Source organism: Macrobrachium rosenbergii, chromosome 25 (assembly GCF_040412425.1).
Source record: "Macrobrachium rosenbergii isolate ZJJX-2024 chromosome 25, ASM4041242v1, whole genome shotgun sequence".
Lineage (NCBI taxonomy): Eukaryota > Metazoa > Arthropoda > Malacostraca > Decapoda > Palaemonidae > Macrobrachium > Macrobrachium rosenbergii.
The window spans coordinates 26,629,410-26,647,924 of NC_089765.1; the positions used below are offsets into that span (position 1 = coordinate 26,629,410).

At 35.5% G+C, this 18,515-nt stretch overlaps 1 protein-coding gene across 4 annotated transcripts in view; it reads right to left on the reverse strand.

Moving 5' to 3' along the window:
• LOC136852503 (endochitinase-like) overlaps positions 1-18,515 on the reverse strand; it is a 34,956-nt gene that overhangs the window by 4,890 nt on the left and 11,551 nt on the right. For 3 of the 4 annotated variants that reach the window (XM_067127178.1, XM_067127177.1, XM_067127179.1), the window contains exons 3-9: positions 10,140-10,354; positions 9,769-9,934; positions 4,392-4,498; positions 2,742-2,857; positions 2,487-2,613; positions 277-471; positions 1-20 (exon numbers count right to left, since the gene is read on the reverse strand). The exon at positions 1-20 is cut by the window's left edge and continues 59 nt beyond it. In XM_067127178.1, the coding sequence (XP_066983279.1) occupies positions 1-20; positions 277-471; positions 2,487-2,613; positions 2,742-2,857; positions 4,392-4,498; positions 9,769-9,934; positions 10,140-10,354 (946 nt within the window). Of the gene's footprint in view, positions 21-276; positions 472-2,486; positions 2,614-2,741; positions 2,858-4,391; positions 4,499-9,768; positions 9,935-10,139; positions 10,355-13,757; positions 14,004-18,515 lie in introns of those variants that run through there. The other variant, XM_067127180.1, reaches the window with a different exon arrangement.

Consider the following 18,515-nt stretch of genomic DNA (forward strand, 5'->3'; position numbering starts at 1 on the left):
TCAAGCATCATCTTGCAAATCTAATAAGAATAAATTTATAGTTTTCTACTTACAAAGAATAGACAGTTTAACGAAAAATCACCTACAACTAATCATTCTTTCATTGTAGATGAACCTGGTCTTAAGACATCATGGAACCTTGCACCTATACTAATGAATGGAACACCAAACTCTCTAATCAATGTTTAAATAAAGGTAAAAAAATCCCGATACAATATACTATATGGTTATGAAATCATATACCAAATGGTCATAAAACACAAAACGCTGAAATACCTCAAAGTAAGCCAAAACTCCCGTGGCATTGGTGTAAGGTCCAGGATTTCCACCACCGAGCCATTGCTTAATCCCAGCATGGAGGCCATGGTTTTGGGGTGACCCCAGAGTGTATGAGCGTCCATAAAATGGTGTCCCAACTACCAATTTGTTACGGGGACATCCAAATTCTTCCCACAAAAGAGCTCCATCATTCTGTGGATAATGCCATCCATTTATTAAAAGTTAAGCCGTGAAATCATACAGAACTGTAGATTTCCTCTTGACACTGGACGGAGATTCTGTAGTATGATGATGCAATATTATATACTGTAGACTAAATCAAAGGGTAAGTTCTTAGAAAAGCATTACACATTTGAGTAGAATGATTGGAAAGTCAATTAAAAAAATAAAAGGTTCAACTTTTTTTTTTTACATTTTTATTTTGTAACAAAGGCAAAGTAATCAAAACTATAGTAAGATTACCGTAAGCATTCATTCTTTTATGATTAACTATAGATGATTGCCAAGGATTTAAGATTCTCATAAAATATTTATTCAACAAGAAGATAAGTGGAATTAACCCATTTAAAAATGTAAATCAATGAGAAATTTTGGGATTTCTGTACAAGAAATGTATTCCTAAAGACCAAAGCTCAAATACTCAAAACAGGCCCTAAAAAAATGGGCCTACCAAAACATCAAAGTTTGAGATTATTACAGATCTCGAGGTGTCATCCTAAAGCAAGCACTGCAAGGATCCTAATCTGACAGTTGAACATCATCAGCATCATTTAGAAAACAATGTCTTGCCCCATTTTTTTTTCTTCACATATTCCTACAGTATTTCCATTTTTATTCATGTTATGCTTATTTTTCATCTGTATATCACTTTTACAACACCTGTATGTTTGCCTGTTTATCGATTTTGACAAGCGCACAAGTCCACAAGACAGCATACATTTCCAGGGAGGTAAATTCCTGGAACATCTTTGTTTAAGTCACAAATCTAATTTCGACATACAGAAGTCTTCACTTTTAATCCTTTAGCCTTTATCTTATGGATACAGGAGACCAAACCACCCTAATAGTATCCCCCTGGTGTGGAGACAAATCCTGGGTAAGAGATGTGGAACCATGAAGGTTCAATCTGGTTCAGTAATCTGTTATTGTCCAGTTTAGCAGTTCCATCAAAACTTAAAAAAACCAAGGTCTGTCCCTAGGATCTTCCTCCTCCAGTGAAATATATTGGTGCATGACCAAATATAATTTATTTAAATTTGAATTCTTCTTACCCGTTGCAAAGCTGTAAAGTCATCAGCAAGAGTAAAAAATAATACTGAAACCACCAGCAACCGTAGCATCTTCAACTTACACCAGTCATAATGCTGAGAGTTCTCTTTTGAAGGTAGACAGTAAAATCCCTAAATCCTTCTCTGAAGTCAGAATTTCTGGGATATAATATCTGATTTCCTTGATGGTGACATTTTCACCACAGAACTCAAGATTGCTGTCTTACCCCGAAATATTGGGCTTCTGAGAACTGGAGTGCACCAAGGTGTCATGATAATATTGAATTTACTAAACTTAAAATGATAACAGCAGTATGTCCTTATGTATTAAGTCAAGTGCAACATTTATGGTAAACTCGATTTGAATTAAAAAACTAAATTGTAGTCAATCATTTACCTCTGAGTATAGGCGTATTATGCATAAAAATGCCCTTTTATATTACAGTCATTTATATGCAGGTATATTTGTATGCATAACAAATATGTGTATATATTTCCTCCATTAAAAGGACTATAATTGTTTTACTTGAAATAAGTTTTGTTCACAGGGGATATTTCCCTTTTCTTTTACAGCAGGCGTTGGATAATTTTCATTATCATTTTTTTTTCTAAGTTAGGTTGGTCTTGTTGCATCACGAGTTCATAACCTTTGAAGTGTGCATTCTCTAAGTGATGGTATCTCAAAGTGAACTGATGGCAAAGACTAAATACTTCAGACTAAGGAATCTGGGCACACACATAACCTATTCAAGATCTTTCTTACTTTTGATAAATATTCATTTATGAATTATGCTGTTAACTGCAACCTTGATTATCAGTCATTTAAGATTTTTTAAGAAATATTGGACAGACATACTGAGAACAAAAAAATATGAATCTTGGAAAGATTTATATTTCTCTGATATATGAATTTTCAGCACCTCTTAATTGTGTACTTACCACATTCAGCTTTTCATACGACCACTGGTCAAGTTCGGGTCTCTTGTATAACATGGAGTGAACATCTGCAAAGCCACACCAGTTACCTCGGAGGTCGTACGTCATCAGATGAATGGCATCGAGCAAGCTGAAGTTTCAGAATTCACATTAGATCATTCATTGCATGACTAAATCTACATTACCACTGTCAAGTGTACATTGTTTAGGTACTTCACAAAATACTCTCTTTTTATAGCTATTCCTAGATACGCTCACCTGCAAAGCTCTGGGACGTGGTATCCATCCTGAAGCCGAAATCTGGCCACAGGCACTGCAGCTGTGAGTTCCCAACCCTTTCCCTCAGCATCAAAAGCGGCTCTGAGTTCGTTCACCTTGTTAAATAGTAACTAGAGTTACATAAGCACTCTTTATTTACAGAAATATGAGGCTTAATTCATGCATATGGGTATAATTATTTGATTGGTGTTTTTTCTGCTGAATCAAAATGTTAACAATTGAAATAGCCAAGAATAATGAGATGTTGTATTAGGATTGCTGCAGAACAGTTATCACCAAATAGATGATTTAGATATCATTCAAACATTGATAAAATGGTAGTAAGATGTCAATAAGTTAATTTAAATATTGCAAAATATATTTTATATAATATATAAATAACACACACATATATATATATAAAATATAAATATATATATATATATATATATATATATATATATATATATATATATATATATATATATATATATATATATATGTCAATGGCATTGTTCACAGGTAATATTGTCTTCTTATCAAGGAAAATTATTCAAGATTTTTCATTTGCTTCTTTTTCTTTTTCTAGTTGATGGACCGTTTCTCCACCTCTCTTGGTGGCGTCATCAGGACTGGATTATAAATTGACATAGTACAAAGTTTTTATTACTGCATGCGGATGTTCACTTTCAAACATGACGTCATTAGGGTGCTGAATTTCTATTGGTCAGCGGGTCTCATTCTCTCGCTGGCTGTCTGGGCAGCAGCATGAGCATTCCTGGTGCTCCACAGGACTCATCCTATGCTGAGACTTGCAGCCAAGAGCGTGGGCAAGGGCATGATTCCCGTCTCTGGCCAATAGTCTTAATTTGCTTTGTTGTTGGTAGTAGTGTCCGGGAGTATTCTGTCGCTCGTGTCTCCCTTTGGAGTCTCACTGATGTCCTATGGTTTCCTTGAAGAATGGAGGATGAACTCTGTGTTCCTCTGTATATTTTAACACAGACCATTGTTGATTTATACTCACAGTTTCTGTAATTTGCAACCTGTGGAACAGGCTTCTCTATGCATGATCTCTGTGCTTTCTAATACTTCTTCTAGTGTCAGCTTACATTTGTGGTCATCTATGTAGTGTTGAAATATTGCCCATTGGTTGCGGTGAATTTGCAATCGCTTACGTAGTGGTAGTGGTGCAACCTATTTATGTACTGTAGTATTTGATGAGGGCTTGACATGTCCCTTCAGTACACTTATATTTGTATACAACGTTGGTTGACTCCATCTCTCAATGGGGGACTGTGCTATTTTGCATTACGAGTGTGCTGACTAGGTTCAGGAGGCAGTAGACACATAAGCAAATCCTCTCATCAGGATTCGTAGGTGTCGGGCCACTGTCAGTTATTATTCTCCTCATCCTTGAACTGGCTGATATGCAGCTTTGTAATAAAGTCTGATGTTTCTCGGTGAGGTAGGCGTTGTCGCTGGTGTGCTGGCATACATGTCCAACTGTCTTTGCTTGTAAAAGTATCATATACAAATAATTTTTTTTATTTTCCCATACAGTCTTCCATCATTTCCTTCACCAAGGTATGTGTGCATGCACACATGTGCTTATGTGTGTGTGAGTGTGAGAAACCTTTAAGAAGTACTTACTAGTTTTAGAAAGTTATCTTTGTCAGAATAAGTGCCTCCTCTGTCGTACGCCCCAGGGTACTCCCAGTCGATATCGAAACCATCAAATCCGTATGTAGTTATTAGTGCTGAAATGCAATAAGAGATGGGTGTAAGAAATATGACTATGCACAAGCTGCAGGAAACAGCAGTGGCCTTTTCCCTTCATTTCTGAGGACATTGTGTGTGAGAAAAACACACCACAGCAATCATATCATAAATTATAATAAAGTAAATTGAACAGCCATTTATGGGTTCTTACCAATGAGGAAAAAACATTTTCTTGATATTTTTAACACCAAACAACTTACCTATTTAAAAGTTTAAATATCAATACTTGAAACACCACTGATAATGTCTAAAAACATCTTCTAAACTTACACCGAGAGTTTATCCATAGCTATGTTGAACTTTCCAGTGTGATTTCTGTATGATGTAACTTCATATCATCTTTAGACATTTATCGAATAATATCTAAATGAAGTAACTTCTACCCATATCTCTATTATTAGACATTTGAATTCAAAATTAGTGAGCTTGCCACACTGCCCCTTAAGTGCTAGCACATGAAGAGAAATAGACTAAAAAACCTCTGAGTATAAAAGGGAACAATAACAGGATGTACAGTACTGGGATGAGGAAATAAAAAGGTTAGTGAAATAAAAAGACATCACCTGAGGGGCAGCTGCATGGCACATGAAAAAATTGTGTGCAGGACAGAGGAGGGAGAGGGTACTGAATAAGGAAGTATGAGAGAAAAGAAAGACAAGTCATAAAAATAAGAGGGAGATGGTGAACAAGTAATTTAGGTGGAATAAAAGTTCTTTTACATGGAAGTAAATGCAGGCTGAAAGGTTAATGAGCAAATGGATCTCAGAATAGAAAATGCAATTAGAGATATGCTTTCTGAAGTGTATGCAGTCCAGGGTTAATAAAGTCAGTTAAGATTTCCTGAATGTATAGAATTGAAGTGAGGCAAAGCTGAATGATGCAGAAGTAGACAGGATTAATGTGAGGTTGAGAATGATTGTGGAAGTGACTGCTGAGGATGTAAATAAGCACTTAAGAGGTTAGAGAATACTGAAAACACCTAGAGTTGATGGGATTATGAGAGCATTACAATACTGAGTTATGGCAGTGATAGGGTGACTGAGTAACTGACCAGGGTTTATAAGGTAAGTCTGGATTAATGGAGGGCTCCACAGGAATGGGTGAGATAAGTAATTGTTCACTGTATAAAAATAATGGTGACAAAGGTTGATTTAAGGCTGATACAGGCAAAATGCTACTTAGCACACCAGGGAAGGTGTATGGTAGGATTTTGATTGTTCTCTTCTTTCTTGGGTGCCTTAATTTCAGCTTTAATGTTGCCATTATAAGGTGGTGATCATTGCCGAAATCTGTTCCTCTATAGCTCCTAGCATTCCTGAGGACTGATAACGGAACAATGGTGTGGGTCTGGACATGGAAAAGGGGTTTGTGGACCATGTGTTTATGATCCAATCAAAACAGACTTTGAAAGTAAAAGGAAAAAGCTTTACATATACAGTAAGTCTGACATATACATACCTAAAAAAAATTATGATAAAATTGATAGGGAAAAAATTTAAAAGGTGTTGAGGATGTATGATACAGAAGATAAGTTGCTGAGCAATTAACAGTTTTTATGATGAAAGCGAAGAATGTTGGATTCTGTAGATGGAAGAGTGACTCATCTAAATGTTAAAGCAGACCTGAGAAAAAGCTGTTACATGTCTTTGTAGCAGTTTAACTGCTTTATGATCAAAGTGCTGCTAAGTCAGGGAAACAACATGTATGTGCAAAACTGTGGGAAAAGACAAATAGTGAATGAAATGTGGAACTGCTGATGTTTGCAGATAATACAGTGCTGACTGGAAACTGTAGAGACAATGCAGCAACTAAACTGAGAAGAAACTTGAACTGTGGAAGCCATAGTGGGCATTGACGAGGAATGAAAGGAAAAAGGTGAAGCTCCTGAGATGAAATGTTTACATAGTACTGTACATGTGGAGTAAGAATAACTGGGGTGAGAAATATGATGAAAAATTGACAAAATGTTTAGCAAGGATGAAAGGATGGATCAGCATTTTTGTGATGGATTGGCACATGAAAAGAATGGTGTCTAATTCTAAAGAGTTAGAGAGGAGGAGGAGAGGACAGGCTAGAAAGAGTTGGATAGCTCAAGTAAAAGAGGTACTGGAAAGAAAAGTCCTTACTATCCAGAAAGCAAATAAAGTGCTACTTATCCCATTTATATAATTGAAGCTGAAAAATGAGATTACAGTATTCATATATTGTAGCACTCTTACCATTTCTATTTTAAAATTTATAACCACAGACATTGTGAGGAATATGTTTACAGCCATGGCTGAGACAGGACCACCTGGTAGGAAGCACAATGGAGAGAAGGAGGCCCTTGTTAATCAGCTTATAAGACTAGTTTATTGCCATCCCATTTTCTGACCTTCCCTGCGCTTTCCCATTCCGTTTTCTGATATGATCCTTCAAATAGAACTGCTACTGCTCTCTGTGTCCTATCAGTAAATCCTTAAGGGATAAATGACAGATAATCTCCTTCGTTCCCAGTGATAATGGCAGGCTACAATAGCAGTGAATTAAAAGCAGCTGGCACATCTTCAATAGTCAAGTGACAATGTATTCAACACCCACAATCTTATGTCCTAAGGTCATAATGACACAGCAAACCAAAGTCCCACATGCAGGGGATGTGCCAGCAAGCTAACCAATCAATCACTGAATCTACAGCAGGCCTGACCAATGAAAATCCTGTTCTCCTGAGGCCCTAATTCACATAGCTTTGCATAAGCCTAGAGGAAGGAAACATGCAATGAGAAAAGTAGCTATTGGCCAGAGAAGTACTTCAAGAAGTCTCCAGATGACCCATGTTGCAACCACATGAAGGACATCATCAGTGACTCTAGTATGATAGACTGAATCAAGTCAAAGGTGACCAACTCTGGCAGTACACAGAGCATCCAGACCTTCCACACTGTCAAAAATATTAGACCCACTGACCACACTCCTTCCCCTGAACCAGGCTCGATCTTGAGCAATCACCAGTTGTTGACAAACATATGCTGTGACACACCACAACAAAAAATACTGGTGTGCACAAGTCAAAGTTAAGCGATGAACTGACAGTTAGGGGCAAGGCAAATTAAAGAGAATTAAAAAGGAGAACTAATGGTTCAGCAAGGGTAAGTAAGACTTTAAAATAATGAAAATAGAGTCCAGTACAAAAGTAACCTTTTCTGGGGAAATGTTAAAGGAATTCTTATCAGTGTTGATGTAATCCACTGTTGTCCAAAGTGTTCTCATTAGAAAGTAACAACTTGAAGAAAATTATGTTTATGCATTATCGCATGTCAATGCAACTTACTTATTCTTGGGATCCTTACTGAAGTGTTTGTTTTGAGTGCTGTATATGTTGCTGCCTATTGTGAAACATCACGAGTCTTTTCTCTGAAAGAGGTAATATAAAGTTCTTTCATGTCAAGTAACTCCTGCTATTCTCTGGGTCTTTCGTATAAGACGTTGCACTTGATTCAAGTAAAATCAACATAGTTGTGCACAGAAACAATGCTCAAGTGAAGTTAACTGGATTTTGTGTTGTCCTCCTTTACCAGAGTCCCATTCTGAGTATCACTTTTCTGAAAAAGTCAATCCCTATGGGAAACTTGAATGACCACAGTTCAAGTCAACCTTCAAGAGACTTAAGTTAAAATAGTTCCAGTCTTGCCATATTTAAGCGTGCTGATTTTAATTCTCAAAATTATGCATTTCTTTTATCCTTTGTTCATCGGTATGTGTTTCATATGCAACTTTGTTTTCACTGTGAATCATAACTGTCACATTATCATTTTTTATTTATATTTTTATTACGTATTTTTTTGTGTATAATTTCCTTTTGTTTTCTTTTTTGTTTTTTTTATTACTGAGTGAACTATTACCAGTGTTAATCTTATGTGAATATATAAAAGTGTTGAATCTAGTGCTATTACTCAGAGCCCTTGTTGGGTCCTGAAGTAAGACAGTCCTTTCTAAGGTCCAGATATTGAAGGTACTGTAATTAATTGAAAGAATATATATTATTTGTGATACTTACTACATCAATGTTGTCAGACAGTTTGGTCATGTGGAAAGAATGGACAGTGATAGGTTGGTGGAAAAAGTGTACACAGTAATTTGGAAGTTTTAGAGGGAAGGATGAGAGGGAGTCATAAAAGCAAGAGAGGGCATTCAGGAGAGGTAAATGGCACATGGTGTGTATGGGGTGGGGGTTTGGCGTAGTACTGATGAATTTTTTGTGGAGGTCCATAAAGTGACTTTTCTTCTGGAGCCACCCCATGTTAAGGGAAATGTCTGAAGTTTATATATATATACATATATATACATTAGGTCCTCAACCTGAGGCAAGGATCTGTTCCAGCGCTGCGCTGTAAGTTGATTTCTGCAGTAAGTTGGTGTTTCGGCGCTTCAGGTGCCGTAACGATAATGCATCAAGTTACAGTGCCATAAGCGCCGCTAACTTGATGCCTACTCTTGCCTTTGGTGTCACCAGTGGGGCTTACGGCACCATAACTCCATGCAACATCAAGTTACGGCGATGAAAAAGCTCCATAAGTTGGTGACACACTGTATGTATGTATGTATGTGTATGTATATAAATAATTATATATATATATATATATATATATATATATATATATATATATATATATATATATATATATATATATATATATATATATATATAATATATATATATCAAAACAAAAGTCACATAAAGGCTGCCTATCAAGTTACAGGCTTACTGCAGTGGTAGTAATGTTGTTTGTGAACTTCTTAGACAATGTATGCTCTCCAACACAAGAATAAGGGCAACAAATTTATTACTTCTGGTGGATGCAAAGGAATCAGGGAAAGACATTTCCACCTGGAGAATGTTTTTGATTAGGGAGAGAAAGTGTGAGAGAAAAGAACCATAAGGAGCTACACTTTAACTGCATTATTTAACAAAAGTTGCTTTGTCAACAACAGATACACAGCATCTGCATTCAACTCGGAGGTAAATTTACAAAAAGAAAGAATAGTTATAAAAATGAAGTTTAGCTGATAGATTTAAGTCATACTCTACCAAAACCCTAAGACATATTTGAAGAAAGATGACAAAAGATTCACTAAGGGTTCACTAGGCTGAATAAACACCAGCAAGACAGAAATGAAATTTGCTTTTAGAAGTAATATGGACAACGCAAAAGGAGTAAGGATATACTTATAAGGATATATTTATATACTGATAAGGATTTGTACTTACATACAACACTGCTGATAAAAACCTGCCGACGTTCCGGTATGCTGACCAGCTGAGAGTACTTTTTGCCCCCTTCACCCCATCCTCCGACAGCAATGGTGGTCTTCAAGGCTGGAAACTTATCTTTCAGTTTGATGAAGCGCTCAAACCCCTTATTTTCAATATCTGCCTGCAAGCAAGGAAGGCCATAATTTCCATATATAAAGAGAAAAAGTGAAACTCTAGAGAATGATTCAGAAAAATAATTGTCAGCTAAGCTTGGAAAATTTTTGCTATGGCTAAGTAAAACAACGTTTTTTTAAAGTTTTTTGCAGTTTTTTTGCTTGACATGAATGTTGCTTCAAAGGGAAACTGTAGGTTTCCAGAAAACTTACCCAAGGATCTAGTATGAGAACCTCCCAGGTGACATTCGATACACCACAAAACGAGTAAATCAGATGAGTACATAGGTCTCCAGGGATATCACTGACATCATAGGACCCTTCACCAGGCCTGTATATTCCCCAACTTTCGTAATAGCAGACGCGTCTACCTGGTTTCTCTGTCCTTGAAATCTCAGATTCGTCACTGGATGGTGTGAAATTCAAAGCTGATGAAAGAAATTATAATTTTAATCAACAATACAAATCAGAGACTATGGAGCAAATGGCCTGGATGGCTAAATTTTGGCTAACAAACCATATGTGGTTAATGGGATTATGTTGGCCTAGTTCCTTCTTGCTTCAATGTGTAAAAAAATGTGATTAGGAGACTTTCAAGTTTTGTTTATAATTGGTGAGTTTAGTGGGTATAAAATGAGAGTCCACTGGATTAAAACATTAGATAAATTCTGTTTTTAATGGTAGATTTGGAGTGAGGTATCATTCTCCGGTGCCGAGGAAAAGCATGTTGGGAGAAAAGGGATTAAAGAAATTCCAATGATGGTGTTAAAATCCAAAACTAATTCCTTTTAGTTATAGGCAAGGAACAGAGATCGGACCGTGGAATGTCAGCAATTGTGGAATTGGGCAAAAAGATGGCTATCTTTTGTTGTTTTGCATCTAGAGTCAGGAAAGAGAGGATCACTTGAGCGACAGCAACCTCATGAAGGAGTAAACAATGAGTCAGATTTTCACTGAGATGTTGTAAAAAATAATATCAGATTATGTGAGCTCAGTTTTAAAAAGCTAATTTAACAACATGAGTAATATTCTTTGTATTTTTTTCATGCTAAATTTGAATTTCACACAACCAAATGCCAACTGCATACCAAGAGTGAGCAGATATTGATATTTCAGTATTGATACTGACAGAATATGGAAAGATGACCAACCTCAAACAGCCCTTGATTGCCAGTGTTGGTTAAAGTAGAGGAAGTGCATCACATTTCCAAAGGGAACAAGACCCATTGGTGTGGTCCAAGCAGAACCTAGCATGCATGAACGATGTTTAGGTCAGGGATTAATTGCAGTATGTCTACTCCAACTAAACCCTCAAGGGGTTTACTGTCACCATTTGAACCCAGAGATTGTTCAGCTACAGAATAACTTTTGTTGATGATGTTGTTGATAGCCACATCAAGCTGAGAAACATGTGACCGAATGCCAAATTCAGGGTCTGCCAACAGCGCAGTAGGATACTTTTTCCCACCAGGGACAGACACATACATTAGACATTCACCAAACTGATGCTTGGTGGTTCCAAAAAACGTAGTGACATCATAGCAGGTAGAAGGCATGCTCACAGGCCTCCGAAACTCCTCAGCAACAGACATGGACAGATCACTCCTATGACTCCCCGTATCTAGAAGGCACCTAACAATGTGAGAGGTGTTAACACCATGGAATTTTATAGACAACATAAGAAGAAGAAAAGGTTGGTAACAAGTCTTGTGTTGAACATTTACACACAAATTTAAGGATGCGCCATCATTGCTGTTGTTAGGGCATAGTGCAGAAATGTCAGCAAATGATTTCCAAATAATATTTTGAAAACTGAGTTTATTGTCCTTACCTGGACAATTGGTTAAATCATGTTTGCTTTTGGTGCACAATATGCATAAGCCATGTAAGAGCACCTCCTTTGACAGTCAACTGTCTTCTCAAACTTGGTGCATTGCAGTGTTTGATATTAGCACTATTAACATTACTGTTTACACTGTTATTTATAGGACTACCACCCTTGGGAACAGTTTTAGGTTGAGCAGTGAGGGTGAAATTTTCTAGTTTGATTGGGATTTGATTTCAGTGAAATTTGAATTTTTCTGGAACTTATTTATGTTTTGATATACTAATTTGTCCTTCACAAGACTAACTTTTCTTTTCAACATTAGCATTACTTTCGGGATTTGATGTTCTACTTAATGTCTGAATGATGTCTCTATTGTGATCAAACAGATCTACAATTGAGGGGAAGTTGTTCTTAACTTTATTAATTAACCCTCTCTTAATTGAAGAGGATAATTTAGCAAAATTATGTGACTTGGTAATTTACAACTTGAAGAATCAACATCTAACAGGTCAACGTTTACTGTTTTATCTCATGCACAATGGCTTTACACTCATTAATGTAAGTATGAACACCCTCAAATGAGACATCATATGTTGATTAGAGTTCAATTAGTTGTTTGAAACTTTCATGTCTAATGTAAGGAATTTCTAAAAATTCCTCATTCAGCAAAGTGAGGGCTACTGTATAATTATCATCACAGATAGGAAGGTGAAGAATGACTTTGAATGCATAGCCTGACAGAAAACTATGCAAGCATCAACAAAGTTGTTAAATTATATAAAAAAAAATTTGAACTTTAATTTGTTAGCTGATCTGCCATCAAATTCCGTGCAGTTCAGTTTAGGTAACTAAACAGCCATTACAGGCTTGCTCGGGCTAACATTTGTTTGTGATCGTGTTTACAGTAAACTGTTTGAATTATTGGTCTAGCTCAGCAAATCTATCTAGAACTAGATCATGAGCTGAGTTGAGTTATTTCACTTAATTTACTAGGATCATCTTCATCAACATCATAATTACAAATAGATCCAAATTTTGTTCATCTACTACCTTAATCTTCTGAAGATATTCTTAATTGACTGTGGCACAAAAACCTATTTTCAATTCATCTTCTGAAAGGGCATCAAGTTTTCCCACGGCAACACTTATGGAGGACTTATAACCTGCCCCCTTTTTGATAAGGGGAGTAAGAAATCCGGACAATGTAGTCATTAAAGAAAAAAAAATTACTGTAAAAAGGCATTAATAATAGTTATATGACACATGAGGAACTCCAACCCATGCAAAAATGACAAAATAATACTTACGAAAGGCAAAACAAACATAATCTATACTAGACATGAAACTGATTGCATAGGTCAGATTAGGCCAACTGGAATTGCCAATGCTGAAAGAATAGCTGGGCTAGGTTAATTTAAATGAAGGAATGTGAGAAATTGAACTCTATCGTTGCAAAAGTACGAAAATTCTCAGAAGATATAATTACTGTTTATTTGAATTGAGGTTGTGACATCTAATTTTGCGACAGATGGTAACAGTTTAATGCAAGAATTAGATTCTCAGGAACATGGCTATTATTTTATAAGCTGCCAATAAACGATATGAAATTGTAATCTACATTTTTGAAAAGAGCTCTTTATTCTCGTTATTTTGAACCTTGTAAACACTATGCGCAAACCTTAAATATAAAAATTAAATTACGACTTATAAGGTAAGACAATACAGGCCCAGCCCTCTCCATAGCTAATACGGCAAAACTGTAACCTGTAAACACCCCTAGGTTAAGTTAGGTTGGTATTTTTTGGTTCTTTTAGTGGCCTATCATTTCCTAGCCATTTTTGCATGAAAACCCCTAAATGGTTTTTCATGCAAAATGGCTGGCTGGAGTCTTATTGGCAACTTATAAAATTTTACCGGAACATGTACTGTACTTAGGCTAGGCTATAATCTAAAAATAGAAACGGATAAGTAGGTTCTTCCAACAATTTCTACAAACCACCAACCTTTTTGCTTCGTTGTTATAAATTATAAATATCGCCCCGTGACACACTTCCAGAAAATGCATTTGAATAAACCGCCTTCATCATCAGAAGCGCTTGTATCCCCTCTAGACAGCAAAGGAACACTTCTGCACTCCAAATAAAGTTAATGTTTTCTCCTAAATTACGAAATAATGGCATGTTTCCAATTAAAATGAGGTTCACTAAGGTTGGTCAGCGAATGGTCCACAGTTAAAGGCCACGACACTCGAGACTGGCTAAGTTCTATATGAAATCTGCAAAAAAAGTTGTTCCCACAGACGCCGGAAGCGTTTCTTTTATACCGATGGTAAACGCTGTGTCTATCGGGCTGTGAACGGCGATTTATAGCGAATTTTCGGGGCGCCAGTGCTTTAGAATAGTATTAGAATAATTATTTAATTACCAGAATTAGACTGTAAATCACATAGACAGTATTAAGTATTCATGATAATTATTTGAAAACATTTTCAATGTAGAGAAACAAACGAGATTCCTGTAAATAATCTAAACACATTTGCTACGTAAATCATAAAGTATTTGTAGCGTTTTTCTTTCGTTTTTTTATTTTGAAATATATACTACATACATATTAGTAAGTTGTGTAAAATATAATGTTGTTTTACGTAGTATTTGTCAATTCAGATACGTCATATTTTCATTCCCATCTTTCGAAGTCATGCATCTTGTCACTCGTACCAAGTTTATTTAATTGTCGTACTTAACTTTCCTGTAAAAACAAAGCAATGACAGAAAAATATATTTGGTACAGAACAGATGCATTGTTGCTTAAGCTGTAACATTCGTGTTTACCTTGGAAAGGAAGTAACACGTGGTGTGGTGTTGATTAACAAGTTTATTCAAAGCAATGAATTCTGACCGAATGATTAATCACAGGAAAGAAAAGCATTTCCAATGATAGTACACATACTTTACACCACAATATTATTCAAGGGAGATGCAGGAAAATTTTATCTAAGCTTCCCAGCAATTCCAGTCACGTTATTCGGCCCGACGCTGAACGAGAAAGTGTACGAACCTACTTTCCGACACTCCAAGTTTCACGCCAGTCCAAAATGTTATCCTTGACTGAGTCTTTGCCGAGACCCGCAGTAAATAAAGTAGCCCGGAGGGCGTGGGCATGGGTTTGAAACCTACAAGAAAATTTTATTTGGGTGAAATGAGGGCCGTGTGCAAAATTTCATCTAGACCGGTCAAGCAGTTCAGATTTCTATGGAGCACAAGTTTGCAAGTTTATTATTTTTATTATTAAAGTAGTTTAACAGACCACTGAGCATTTGCAAGTTTAGTTACATCCAAATATATATATATATATATATATATATATATATATATATATATATATATATATATATATATATATATTTGTGTGTGTGTGTGTGTATACATATATAAGTATTTAATATAAATTATATATATATATATATATATATATATATATATATATATATATATATATATATATATATATATATATATATATATATATATATATATATATATATATATATATATATATATATATATATATATATATATATATATATATATATATATATATATATATATATATATATATATATATATATATATATAAAAAAATTCCACTTACTGTGGATACGTTCTTAAAGACATCTTGTAAATGGAAATCATATAGATAGATCAAAATTTCCACATGAGAGTCAATGGAGACAAGTAGGGTAAGGTTCCGAGACGGTGGGAATCTCTGCCTCTTTTTAAGGGAGGTTTTGATAAGAAATATTATATGAACATCATGAGAATCACATAATATAATAATGAGTATTTCACGAGTGTCACAGAATATCATTATGTGAATATCATGAGAATCACAGAATATCATTATGTGAATATCATGAGTATCACAGAATATTATGTGAAATATCAGTTTGTGACCATGGGTATCAAAGAATATTACTGTGTGAACATCATGAGTATTACAGAATATTATCATGCGAAATAAGTGAACATCAGAAATATCATAGTGTATCATTAAGTGAAATATTATTTTGTGAACATCACGAGCATCACAGAATATTATTGTGTGAACTTCATGAGTATCACACAATCATTATTGCCTTATTTTTATTACCTTTGCTCTCCTTCCAATTTTTACTGTTAGCTCAGGTGATGTCTGCACATGGGAATCCCCTTCCCCCCCCACCGCCCATATACGTATGAAACAATGGTATGATAGCGGGGGTAAAGTTCAGAAGCAGTGAAGTCTACACTTTCTGTTGCATGCTTACAATCAGCATAATGGGAAGTGTCACGCTTCGTCCTTCTCCTTTTTACATGAGTTAATAAGAGGAATTCGTGTAAACAGATCAGTGCCTCATTCAATCATAGCCCGTGTATATATATAGATTGCCAATTACTGTTGAAATAAAGCTACCTTGTGTGTGTGTGTGTGTATATATATATATATATATATATATATATATATATATATATATATATAGGAGATCAAATTATAAATGACACAATATCTTTACGTTAGTTAATACAAATAGCTATAACTATATACGATATACGACTAACAAATAGGCTATATGTAGGCTACAGTATACACACACAATAATATATGATATATATATATATATATATATATATATATATATATATATATATATATATATATATATATATATATCGTTAGTCATAGATTGATATAATTATTTGTATTACTAAATCGTAAATTATTCTGAATACAATGAGAAAGAGAATATATGAATTTACAATGCCTGTGATATTCCGAGTCAATTGAATTTGATCTCATGATGCATTTTATTTCATCTTTCCAGTTTCCATTCCTTTATTTCAGCCATAATCGCTAAAATCTAAAACAAAGTCAACATAGTATTATGGACTTAAGTCATTGAAAAGTCCTAGCAACAAAATACTACATTTTTATCATGAACAATTCACTGATACGTCGTTCGCTCTCGGATGCTTGTGGCAGCCAGATGTACGATAAGGTTGGAAAATTGTTTTGCCATAGTTTCCCAGTTTGATGGTGTGGAGTGTGCTAAGTAATCGTTTTAGCAAATTTTGAGTGAATTAAGAACAAAATGTTTTTAATTACAATCAAACATGCACTGTGGAGTTGTAGTTGTGATGTCAGTAAGGATAAAACCACACTTTCAAGGTAAGAATCTATTTCAATTCAACCACATGACCCCCAGAATTCCATGTCTCTAACTTTCACAGGTATAGCCTAGGCAACAAAATGTTGTTATGTTGTGCCGATTACAACTAAAATCTTGAGTAATAGCGATAATCATTACATATATACGCCATTTGTGTTCAGTACATCGTTAATTGACTGCTGGGAAGGAATTGTGCCATATTGGCACAGGTTGCACTGTCATTTGGTGGGATGCCATACTAGATTGAAAATTGCCTTCAACACTTATTTTATAAAGACTTCACTTGCCTATTTTAGTTTTTATGGTAGTTTCCTATTGCAAATTTTGTTAATGAAACTTTTGTCGGTAGATCCAAGTAGTAGCTCCATGGCGGCAGTTTCCTTCTAACTTGACTTTTTCTACAGTGTTTTGGTTGCTAATTATGGATTTACCTTCAATTTTTGTCGCACGAATGTAATTAGCTTGTAATTAACCCCTGAAGTCCATCCAACAATGGGTTTCCATATGCGATCTTCACGAGACAGAGCACGGGTACGTCTGTTTGGAACGGTTCATATCCTGTCTGGCAAGTGCAATAACTTGTTAATGTATGGGTACCACCCCTCCCCCCCGCCATTATCAGAAGCACTAAAAGTGTAGAAAAAACCAGTTTCCAAGGTAAAAACAGTCGCGGAGCTAATACTTAGAATTACCCTTTCACCAATTAAAATCTTGAGTGAAAAGGTGCAAATTCAACGATAGAGGAAAAAAACCCTCAAAACTACTCAATCCCAAAACTACTCATTTCCAAATCTACCCACTTCACTTCCTCCCTCAAATCTGTTAGCATCCATTCATGACCCCCCATATCCAAACAATGTGACCATCACCCCTCCATAACTGGTTATTTCCATCCCCTTCTCCCAAATTTGTCCACCTCCCACCTGGCCTGACCTAACTTTAACTTCCAACCTAGCCTAACTTAACCTAACCTAACCTAACCCAACCCAACTCAACATAACATGACCTAACTTGACCTAACCTAATTTGATCTAATCTAACCTGACCCAAGTTAATCTAACCTAGCCCAACATAACATAACCTATACATGTATGTATGTATGTATGTATGTATGTATGTATGTATGTATGTATGTATGTATGTATGTATGTATGTATGTATGTATGTATGTATGTATGTATGTATGTATGTATGTATGTATGTATGTATGTATGTATGTATGTATGTATGTATGTATGTATGTATGTATGTATGTATGTATGTATGTATGTATGTATGTATGTATGTATGTATGTATGTATGTAGAGAGAGAAATTGCATTTTCCAGCATGGTCAGAGGGTAACAGTCTGCAGTAGCTGGACTAAACACCTGGGCAAAATGACACCTGGAAGAAGTCTTACTATGCCTTCAATTAATTTCTCCAAATCTTACTACGCCTTCAGTTGATTTCTCCAAATGTCACACTGTCCGTCATTAGCCGACTGGATATGTTTTCTCTCCCTCTTCCTTTCACGTTTATGTTTTCACAGGCATGAGCTATCCCCTTGGGTAAGG